At 49.0% G+C, this 11,053-nt stretch overlaps 1 protein-coding gene across 1 annotated transcript in view; it reads right to left on the reverse strand.

Moving 5' to 3' along the window:
* ctdp1 (CTD (carboxy-terminal domain, RNA polymerase II, polypeptide A) phosphatase, subunit 1) overlaps nucleotides 1-8,187 on the reverse strand; it is a 334,539-nt gene extending 326,352 nt beyond the window's left edge. The window contains exon 1 of the mRNA XM_078216841.1: nucleotides 7,423-8,187. Coding sequence (XP_078072967.1) covers nucleotides 7,423-7,802 — 380 coding nt within the window. The 5' untranslated portion in view covers nucleotides 7,803-8,187. The remainder of the gene's footprint in view (nucleotides 1-7,422) is intronic.
* Nucleotides 8,188-11,053: the final 2,866 nt, after the last annotated feature.

Here is an 11,053-nt window from a genome sequence, read left to right on the forward strand (position 1 = left end):
CACCGCTTTGGTGATACACTAGCTGGCAACCGACACGAGGCAAAGTTGAAACGTTCCCAGACAGTCCACCTGACCAGAACACAAGCATATAAGAACTAAGAGCAGGAGTAGGCCATCTGGCCCCTCGAGTCTGCTCCGCCATTCAATAAGATCATGGCCGACCTTTTTGTGGACTCAGCTCCACTTACCCGCCTGCTCACCATAACCCTTAATTCCTTTACTGTTCAAAAATGTAATGCTTCTGTAAGATCTCCCCTCATTCTTCTGAATTCCAATGAGTATGGCCCCAGTCTACTCAGTCTCTCCTCATAAGTGAACCCACTCAACTCCAGAATCAACCTAGTGAATCTCCTCTGCACCCCCTCCAGTGCCAGTATATCCTTTCTCAAGTAAGGAGAGCAAAACTGTACACAGTACTCCAGGTGTGGCCTCACCAGCACCTTATACAGCTGCAACATAACCTCCCTGTTTTTAAACTCCATCCCTCTAGCAATGAAGGACAAAATTCCATTTGCCTTCTTAATTACCTGCTGCACCTGCAAACCAGCTTTTTGTGATTCTTGCACAAGGACACCCAGGTCCCTCTGCACAGCAGCATGCTGCAATTTTTTACCATTTAAAGAATAGTCCACTGTCAAAGACTACATTAACTTTAAAGAAAGAAAAGGACTTGCATTTATATAGCACCTTTCATGACCACCCAACCTTATTTAGCTCCGATCACAATCACAGGACAACCTTATGGCCAAGGGAGCACTTTTGAAGGGGAGTCACTGTTTTGTGATGCAGGAAATGCAACAGGCAATTTGCGCACAGCAAGCTCCCACAAACCATACCCGGTGATAATGACCAGATAATCTGTATTGGCGCTGTTGGTTAAGGGGTAAATATTGGCCCAGGACACCGGGCAGAGATCCTCTGGTCTTCCTTAAAAGAGTGCCGCGTGCCCTTTTAAGTTCACCCGAAGCAGCCTGACAAGTCGCTGGTTTAATCAGGAGATGACGTCGCTGACAGTGTAGCACTCACTCAGTACTTTAGTGGAACGTCAGCTCTACTTTTTGCGCTCAAGTCCTGAAGTGGGACTTGAACCCATGACTGCCTGAGTCACAGACATGGAGTGCCAACTGAGTCACAGCTCGCACTGATGTTAACATTACCAGAGAGCCAACTATAACAATGGCTTTTCATTAACAAAATAACTTGACACAGACTGGGCCGGCAATAAAATATATTTTCTTCATGTGGATGCTGCTTGGTAGGCCAGCATTTATTGCTCATCCCTAAATATCCTTGAGAAGGTGGTGGTGAGCTGCCCTCTTGAACCATGTAAGTACATCCTCCCCATTAGGGAGAGAATTTCAGGATATTGACCCAGCGACAGCGAAGGAACGGCGCCACGGTAGCACAGTGGTTAGCACTGCTGCTTCACAGCTCCGGGGACCTGGGTTCGATTCCCGGCTTGGGTCACTGTCTGTGTGGAGTTTGCACATTCTCCTCGTGTCTGCGTGGGTTTCCTCCGGGTGCTCCGGTTTCCTCCCACAGTCCAAAGATGTGCGGGTTAGGTTGATTGGCCATGCTAAAAATTTCCCTGAGTGTCCCGAGATGTGTAGGTTAGAGGGATTAGTGGGTAAATATGTAGGGATATGGGGGTAGGGCCTGGGTGGGTTTGTGGTCGGTGCAGACTCGATGGGCCGAATGGCCTCTTTCTGTACTTAGAGTTTCTATGTTTCTTTCTATGTTTCTATATTTCCAAGTCACGATGGTGAGTGGCTGGTAGAGAAACTTCCGGGCGGTGGAGTTTCCGTGTGTCTGCTGATCTTGCCCTCCTAGATGTGGGTTCGGAAGATGATGTCCAAGGAACTTTGGTGAGTGGCTGCAGTGCATCTTGTAGATGGTACACACTGCTGCCATTGTTCGTCAGTGTTGAAGGGAGTGGATATTTGTGGATGGGGTGCCAATCAAGTGGATTGTTTTGTTGTGGATGGTGTTGAGCTTCCTGAGTGTTGTTGGAGCTGCACTCATCCAAGTAAGTGAAGAGTATTCCATCACAGTCCCAGCCTTGTAGATGGTGGACAGGCTTTGGGGAGTCAGGAGGTGAGTTACCTGGCGCAGGATTCCCAGGCTCTGACCTGCGCTTGGAGCCACAGTATTTATCAGGCTCGTCCAGTTCAGTTTCTGGTCAATGGTAACCCCCAGGATGTTGATAGGTGAGGGATTCAGCAATGGTAATGCCATTGGATATCAAGGGGCAACGGCGAAGAGCGGCGAAGGTCTCGTGACGCAGCGGGTAGCGTCTCTGGTCTGAGCCAGAAATCCCGGATTCAAGTGGCACCCCAGACAGGCCACGGAAGAAGTGTTCATGACAAGGGCAAGCAGATTGGGGATTAATCTGTTAATCCTTCCATGGCAGGCAGTCAGAGATTTCTGATCAGGCTTTAATGACAACACACCTTGCCTGTGTACAGCAGAAGTCCCTCCTTGAAAAGGTCTGAGCAGGACCATATCCTACACTGGACAAACGGAGTGGAGGAGGTGATGACGGCATGCCCACACACACAGCTCATCTGCCTGGATCAACCTGATAAGAGTTTACGCCAACTCTGTCAGTAGTCCAAGCAAAACTGTGTTTGAGTGAGGGGAAGGAAAGTCTTCCAGTTAGTGCAAGGGTGGAATCAATATGGAACTGTCAGACGTGATGTACACCACAGGCTCGATGCCATTCTCTGCTGGTATTAAAGCAAAAGATTAAGCAACTTCTGCTGAGAACCACGGATGCACGAAATACTGTCAGCTGCTGGAGTGCGAGCTCTGGATTTTAAGCTTGAGCTGCGCTGTAACCGAGAGGCTGAGAGCTTTGCGGATGGCACATTTGAGGAGGTAGTGACATTTCGCCCCCCCCCTCTCCACCCCACAGCTAAATGGGTGAAGTGGGGGGGGGGGTCGCAGCTAAGTGGGGACGGGTGACTGGCAGACAGTCAAGGAGGACCAGGCAGGTTGTGCTGGAGGCCCGAGTGCATCTCGCTCTGCCACGGGTACTCACTTCTGAATATGGGCGGGCGTCAGGGTTCATCTTGTTTGGGGGGAGGGGGGTGGTCTGCAGCTAGACACAATTCCATGGCAGCGCAGGGGGAGTAGGAGGAAAAGCAACAGTGACTGGGGCTTGGAATAGTTAGAACAAACAGACAGCAGTTGTGAACCCAGGATAGTGGGTGGCCTCCCTGGTGCCAGGGTCAAGGATGTCACTGAGTGGTTGCAGAGCTAACTGACAGGGAAAGGTGAACAGCTCGCAGCCATGGCCCAAATCCATAGAATTACTACAGTGCAGAAAGAGGCCATTCAGCCCATCTATTCTGTACTGACCCTCTGGAAGAGTGCTCTGTCTAGGCCCACTCTCACATCCTATGCCTGTAACCCTGTGCATTGATCATGGGCAACCCACTTCACCTGCACCACTCTGGACACTAAGGGTCAATTTGCCATGGCCAATCACTAACTTGCTCATGGGGACTGTGGGAGGAAACTGGAGCACCCCGGAGGAAACCCATCCAGATACGGGGAAAATATTCAAACTCCACACAGACAGTGAGGCCAGAATCGAACCAGGGTCCCTGGCGCTGTGAGGCAGCAATGCCATCCACTGTGCCACCATGCCACCCTTGGTACAAATGGATGTAGGTAGAAAGAGGGATAAAGCCTTGTGGGCAGAATTTAGGCAGCTCGGAAAGAAGCAGGTAGGAATCCCCGGGTTACTCCCAGTGCCATGTGCTAATAAGTACAGAAATAGGAGCGTAGGACAGATGAATGTGTGACTGGAGAGATGGAGCAGGAAAGAGAGCTTTAGATTCCTGGGATATTCCTGGGGGATGAAGTAGAAATGATCGAGAGCTTCAAATTTTTAGGTGTCCAGATCACCAACAACCTGTCCTGGTCCCTCCAGGCCAGTGCTATAGTGAAGAAAGCCCACCAACACCTCTACTTTCTCAGAAGAGGAAGGAAATTTGGCCTGTCCGCTATGACTCTCACCAACTTTTACAGATGCACCACAGAAAGCATTCTTTCTGGTTGTATCACAGCTTGGTATGGCTCCTGCTCTGCCCAAGACCGCAAGGAACTACAAAAGGTCGTGAATGTAGCTCAATCCATCGCGCAAACCAGCCTCCCATCCATTGACTCTGTCTACACTTCCTGCTACCTCGGGAAAGCAGCCAGCATAATTAAGGACCACACTCACCCTGGACATTCCCTCTTCCACCTTCTTCCGTCGGGAAAAAGATACAAAAGTCTGAGGACATGTACCAACCAACTCAAGAACAGTTTCTTCCCTGCTACTGTCAGACTTTTGAATGGACCTACCTCGCATTAAGTTGATCTTTCTCTACACCCTAGCTATGACTGTAACACTACATTCTGCACTCTCTCGTTTCATTCTCTATGAACGGTATGTTTTGTCTATATAGCGCGTAAGAAACAATACTTTACACTGTATGTTAACACGTGATAATAATAAATCAAATCAAACCAAAAAATCAAATCAAAGATGGGACTTGTACAGGGCGTACTGGTTGCATCTAAATAGAACTGGGACCAGCGCCCTGGCACGGCAGTGTACTCATGCTGCAGGGGTGAGCTATAACTAACTATAAAAGATCTGGAGGAATAAATTCGCAGGGAAATCAGAGTGTGCAAGAAGTACAAAGCAGTTATAACATGGGGCTTTGGTTGTCCTCATTGAAACTGGGATAGCAATGCTGTACAAGAACAAGAGTGAGATGAGTTTCTCATAGAATCCTACAGTGCAGAAGGAGGCCATTGGGCCCATCGAGTCTGCACCAACCACAATCCCGCCTAGGCTCCATAAACCCATGCATTTACCCTGGCTAGTCCCCTGACACTAAGGGGCAATTCAGCATGGCAAATCCACCTAACCTACGCATCTTTGGGCTGTGGGAGGAAACGGGAGCACCCAGAGGAAACCCACACAGACAGTCACCCAAGCTAGAATTTAACCCGGGTCCCTGGCGCTGTGAGGCAGCAGTGCTAACCACTGTGCCACCGTGCCGCCCCAACAATTGTTCTGAATGGTGAGAATTTTCCACACCAGCATGCTTCCAGCCCAAGAGGCATTACTGACTCCGATGCTGGGGAATGGCGGTGGGTCAGACGGATCAAATGTGAGAAGGGAAACATTTAGGGGACACTGATGGTCGTATCATCAGGTTTAGGTTAGTTATGGAAAAGGAGGAGAAATAATCCAGGGTTTAAACAGTTAACTGGAGAAGGGTCAACCTCACTGAGGTGAGAATGGATCTGTTCCAGGTAAATTGGCATCAAAGATAAGCAGGCAAAGCTGGAATAGAATAACGGGTTGTCTTTAAAAAGATGGTTCCGGGAGAGTTGAGGCACATTCCCACAAGAGGGAATGATAGGAGAAACAAAGAACTCCCTGGGTGATGATCGTGTCGGAAAGGGGGTGCCTGACAGATGTCTGGTTGGTAATACAAGCGAGAACCAGGCTGTATATAGAAAGTTCAGAGGGAAAGTGACGAATGAAATGTGAAAGATAAAGAGAGAGTGCAAGGAGAGACTGGCAGCTAACTTAAAAAGGAATCCAAAAGTCTTCTCTGAGCATATAAATAGTACCGGGAGGCATGGGGCCAATGAAAGGCCAAGAAGGGGGTTTAGCATGGAGGCAGAGGGCCTGGCCGAGGTAGTAAATGATTACTTGCCTTTAACAAGGAAGAAGCTGTGACCAAAGTCATAGAGAAAAAGGAGGCAGTTGAGACACTGGTCAGGGTAAAATTGGCAAAGAGGAGGTATTAGAAAGGCTGGATGTACCTAAAGTTGATAAGTCACTAGCACAAGGTGGCCGCATCTGAGGCTACTGAGGAAAGTAAGGGAGAAAATTGCTGAGTTAATGGCCATAATCTTGTTCGAAAAAGGATGCAATGTTGAACAGGGCAATACAGGCGAGTCAGTTTAACCTTGGTGGTTGGGAAGCTGTTAGAGGTGATAAGGAGGGACAAAATTAACAGTCACTTGGACAGCTCGGTATAAATAAAAGGAAGAGGTGTTCAAAAACCATGCAGGGTTCAGATAGAATAGACAATAGACACCGTTCTTGCAGGCAGGGAACACTGATATGAAATGATTGGCAAAAGAATGAAGGGGCATGTGGGAAAAGCTTTTTTTTTAAATGCAGCAGCGAGTGGTTAGGATCTGGAATGTACTGTCTGAGGGTGTGGTGGAGATAGATTCACACAGTGAGTGGTTAGGATCTGGAATGCACTGTCTGAGTGTGTGGTGGAGACAGATTCACTCATGGCTGTCAAAAGGCAGTTGGACAAGTACCAGAACGGAGGAACAAAAATTGCAGAGCTTGGGAGTGCGTGAAGCTGAGTCAAGCTTGCAGAGCTGACACAGACAATGCGGGGCCAAATGGCTTCCTTCTGTGCTGTAACCATTCCAGGATGCTCCAAGTGCAGCTGGACACTCAACTGGAACTGCCTAGAAACTTTGCTTTGAGTCGATTACCAAGACACTGTAGTTCATGTTCTGTGAGGTTACACTGAAAAGTTTCAGCAGTTACTTTGCAGCACACACTACTAGCACCAACTTATACGTAAGCAAACTGTGAATGCCAATTACCCTGCAGATGGTAGGAACTGGGTAATATCCTTCAGGACAGACCGAGGGCGAAAATACATAAACATGACAAGAGCAGAAACGCCAGTGTCACCTGCAAACTTGTCCTTCTACAGATTACTGAGCTCAACACAAGTTCAGAATGTACACACACATATATATAAACAAGAAAGAAGTGGCAATGAAGGCTGACTGCAGCAATCAGCTGTCAAGTCAATTTCACTCCCCCCGCCCCCTTTACCCGGGCTGTTTCTGAGCCAAATGGAAATTGTCTCCAGCATCTTTGCACATCTCCTTTTGAAAATTCTGCGATTCCAACCCCTCCCCTGTACCCGTGGGGGGGAAGAGTCAATATTTTCCTGGTCCTGGAGAAACACCTTTAACCTCCCCCGCCCCCCATGCGATCAGCACGTTTCCGCTAAAGTGTTTTAATGTACACACAAATATATATTATAATGTCTGGGGGGCGGGGGTCAGGTTTGCACTCCGCGCGCCCCCTAAAATCACCACGCGCTGCAATTGCATCCCTGTCCCGGGCAACGTTCCATTCCCATTGTGACGTGTGGTCAATGTATCCCCCCGATCCCCGGGCAACGTTCCATTCCCATTGTGACGTGTGGTCAATGTACCCCCCGATCCCCGGGCAACGTTCCATTCCCATTGTGACGTGTGGTCAATGTATCCCCTACCGATCCCCGGGCAGCGTTCCATTCCCATTGTGACGTGTGGTCAATGTATCCCCTACCGATCCCCGGGCAACGTTCCATCCCTGCTCCTTACCCGCTGGGCACCACTTGGCCCGGCTGCCAGCACAGCTCCTTGACCACCCCGGCCCGGTCCGACTTCACCCTCTTCTCCTGCGGCCGGGGCCTTTCGCGCTCGGCGCCGCTCTCTTGCTCCACGGGGAGGCAGTGAGCCAGCACCGTGCCGATCTGTACCGGCCAGCCCACCCGCACGCTCCACTCCAGCAGCCGCAGGGGTCGGGAGCCCGGGGCCGCCACTTCCAGCACGGCCCGGGCTGCTGCTGCTGCTGTTGTTGTTGCTGCTGCAGCTGCTGCGGTGGTGGTGGTAGCACCGGGTCCAGTTCCAGCCCCGGCCGCCGGACCATCCCGATTCTGCTCCTGGTCTTGGTCCCGGTCCGGCTCCCCCGCCTCCGCCATCTTCTAACCGCTGGGGAAAGGAAGGAGGGGGGAGAGGAAAATGCAATCTCTCCCTTTTTGATATAAAAACACCCAAATCCTCGGCGTGCCGACACGGAAATGTTCAAAGGCAAAAGTGCAGTAAAAAGGTTCACTCTTCCCGCCTGTAAACAGGAAATAATACACCCGGAGCCTGCACAGGGAACTTCCGGTACACATGCAGGGATCTTACAGTATGTCTTCCGACCTCACTGTCCCATTGCACAGCAACAGCCCCGAGTGCAAACTCTTATCTTGCAGCGTGTGCCTGTGTAACAGCCCTGTACGCTCACACATCCATTTGCCTCGCTGTCTTGTCTGCATTCAACAGAGCTGAACCAACAGCTCCAATACAGCTGACAACATCTTCCCCCCAGACAATTGACAGGTCAATAATATCGCTCTTGACAGGTGGAGAGGGGTTACACTGAAAGTGCACTGGGACACAGGCTTATCATGGGTGGACCTTTTTGCCAGTTTGCCCTAGAGTCTCCCAGATAGTGGCCACAAGTGACTCAGAAGAAAAATCACTTGGGGGGGGGGGGGAGGAATTACTTTTTTAAAAAAAATTAGAAACAGAAACTAGAAGCAGGAGGAGGCCATTCGGCCCTTCACACCTGTTCTATCATTCATTTTGATCATGGCTGATCATCAAATTCAATATCCTGATCCCCCCTTCCCCCCCATATCTCTTGATCCCTTTAGCCCCAAGAGCTATATCTAAAGTAAAGTTTATTTATTAGTCACAAGTAAGGCTTATGTTAACACTGCAATGAAGTTATTGTGAAAATCCCCTCATTTCTTCTTGAAATCACACAATGTTTTGGCCTCAGAAAAAAAAATTGGGCGAAAAAATATTTTTGGAATGCTATCATTTGTATTGCTGGTGGGGAAGAAAAGTTTGATGGGCCGGGACACTTTGGATCTGGTGAAACCTCTGGGTTTGCATGAGCCAAAGTTTGCAACCCTGAGGTGCCAGCTGAACTGTTTCCCATCGAATCATTGTGGTACGGAAGGAGCAGGGTGCCAGGGGGTCATTCAACCCAGGTCAGCCCCGAGAGCCATCCTAGAATCATAGAACCCCTACATTGCAGAAAGAGGCCATTTGGCCCATCAAGTCTGCACCAACTCTCCAAAGATTAGGTGCATCAGCCGTGCTAAATGCTCCCTCACTGTGCCCGAACAGGTGCCAGAGTGTGCTGAGTGGAGGATTTTCACAGTAACTTCATTGCAGTGTTAATGTAAGCCTACGTGTGACACTAATAAATAAAATTAAAGAGCATCTCACCCAGGCCCACCCTATCCCAGCACATCCATCATAGCTAATCCATCTAACGTACACATGCGGGGCAGTTTAACAAGGCCAATCCACCTAACCTGCACATCTTTGGACCATGGGAAGAAACCGCAGCACCCGGAGGAAACCCATGCAGACATAGGGCATGGTGGCACAGTGGTTAGCACTGCTGCATCACAGCACCAGGGACCTGGGTTCGATTCCTGGCTTGGGTCACTGTCTGTGTGGAATTTGTACATTCTCCCTGTGTCTGCGTGGGTTTCCTCCAGGTTCTCCAGTTTCCTCCCACAGTCCGAAAGATGTGCGGGTTAGGTGGATTGGCCATGCTAAGTTGCCCCTTAGTGTCAGGGGAACGAGCTAAGTTGGATACTTTAGGGTTATGGGGATAGGGCCTGGGTGGGATTGTGGTCGGTGCAGATTCGATGGGCCGAATGGCCTCCTTCTGCACTGTAGGGATCCTATGTTCCTATGAACGTGCAAACTCCACACAGTCACCTGAGGCCGGAACTGAACCCAGGTCCCTGGCGCTGTGAGGCAGCAATGCCAACCACGGTGCCATCCAGTCTATTATGGAAGAAATCTAAACAGATAAAAGGTACACCTTGCAGTGGTGATGAACATGAGAAATAGGAGCAGGAATAGATCATTCAGCCCCTCGAGCTTGCTCCACCATTCAATCAGATCATGGCTGATCTGATTGTGACCTTAAACTTTGCTTTCCTGCCTGTCCCCACTTCCCCCAACACGACCTTGACTCGCCTGTCAATCAAAAATCTGTCTAACTGTCTAAAGAGCTTGTCGTATGAGGAATGGCTGAGGACTCTGGGTCTGTACTCGTTGGAGTTTAGGAGGATGAGCGGGGATCTTATTGAAACTTACAGGATACTGCGAGGCCTGGATAGGGTGGACGTGAAGAGGTTGTTTCCACCAGTAGGAAAAACTAGAACCAGAGGGCACAACCTCAGGCTAAAGAGACGATCCTTTAAAACAGAGATGAGGAGGAATTTCTTCAGCCAGAGAGTGATGAATCTGTGGAACCCTTTGCTGCAGAAGGCCGTGGAGGCCGGGTCATTGAGTGCCTTTAAGACAGAGATAGATAGGTTCTTGATTAATAAGGGGATCAGGGGTTATGAGGAAAAGGCAGGAGAATGGGGATGAGAAAAATATCAGCCATGATTGAATGGTGGAGCAGACTCGATGGGCCGAGTGGCCTAATTCTGTTCCTATGTCTTATGGTCTAACTCAGCCTTGAATGGATTGAATGACCCAGTCTCTGGGGAAGAGAATCCCAAACACTAAAGACTCTCCGAGAGAAGAAATTCCTCCTCATCTCCGTCTTAAATGAAAGGTCGATTATTTGGACACCCTGCCCCCAGGTCTAGATTTCCCCCACCAGGGGGAACATCCTTTCAGTCTCCACCCTGTCAAGGCCCCTCAACTTAATGGAAAGTGATGGGAATTGCAGGAGATCATGATTAAAGGGTTTCTGAGGCCAACCACTGGGACATTTTGATTTCGATACTTTATTCACAGAAGGGCTTCCATCCTTGCCACAATGACTCGATGAGGCTGTGTGAAATATTTTAAATAGGATTTCTAAAATGATCTTACAATTTTTAACAGCTTTAAAAGGTCTGGTTAAACAGCAAATTAAATGTTATGAATTGAAATATTTATTGTATATGCCCACAATCACAAAACTAACGAGTACATTGTCTTAAATATAAACAACAAAGCAGTGGAAATATTCGGTGGTTCAGGTAGTTTCTGTGGAGAGAGAAGCAGAGATGATGTTTCAGGTTGCGATGACCTTTTGTCAATTTTTGTATTTTAACTTATTACCTTATCTGCGATAGTCCCCATCGCAACCCTTGATCACTCCAGAGGCAGTCACAAGATTAACTAGAATCATAGAATCCCTACGGTGCAGAAGGAG

The sequence above is a fragment of the Mustelus asterias genome, chromosome 7 (genome assembly GCF_964213995.1).
Source record: "Mustelus asterias chromosome 7, sMusAst1.hap1.1, whole genome shotgun sequence".
NCBI lineage: Eukaryota > Metazoa > Chordata > Chondrichthyes > Carcharhiniformes > Triakidae > Mustelus > Mustelus asterias.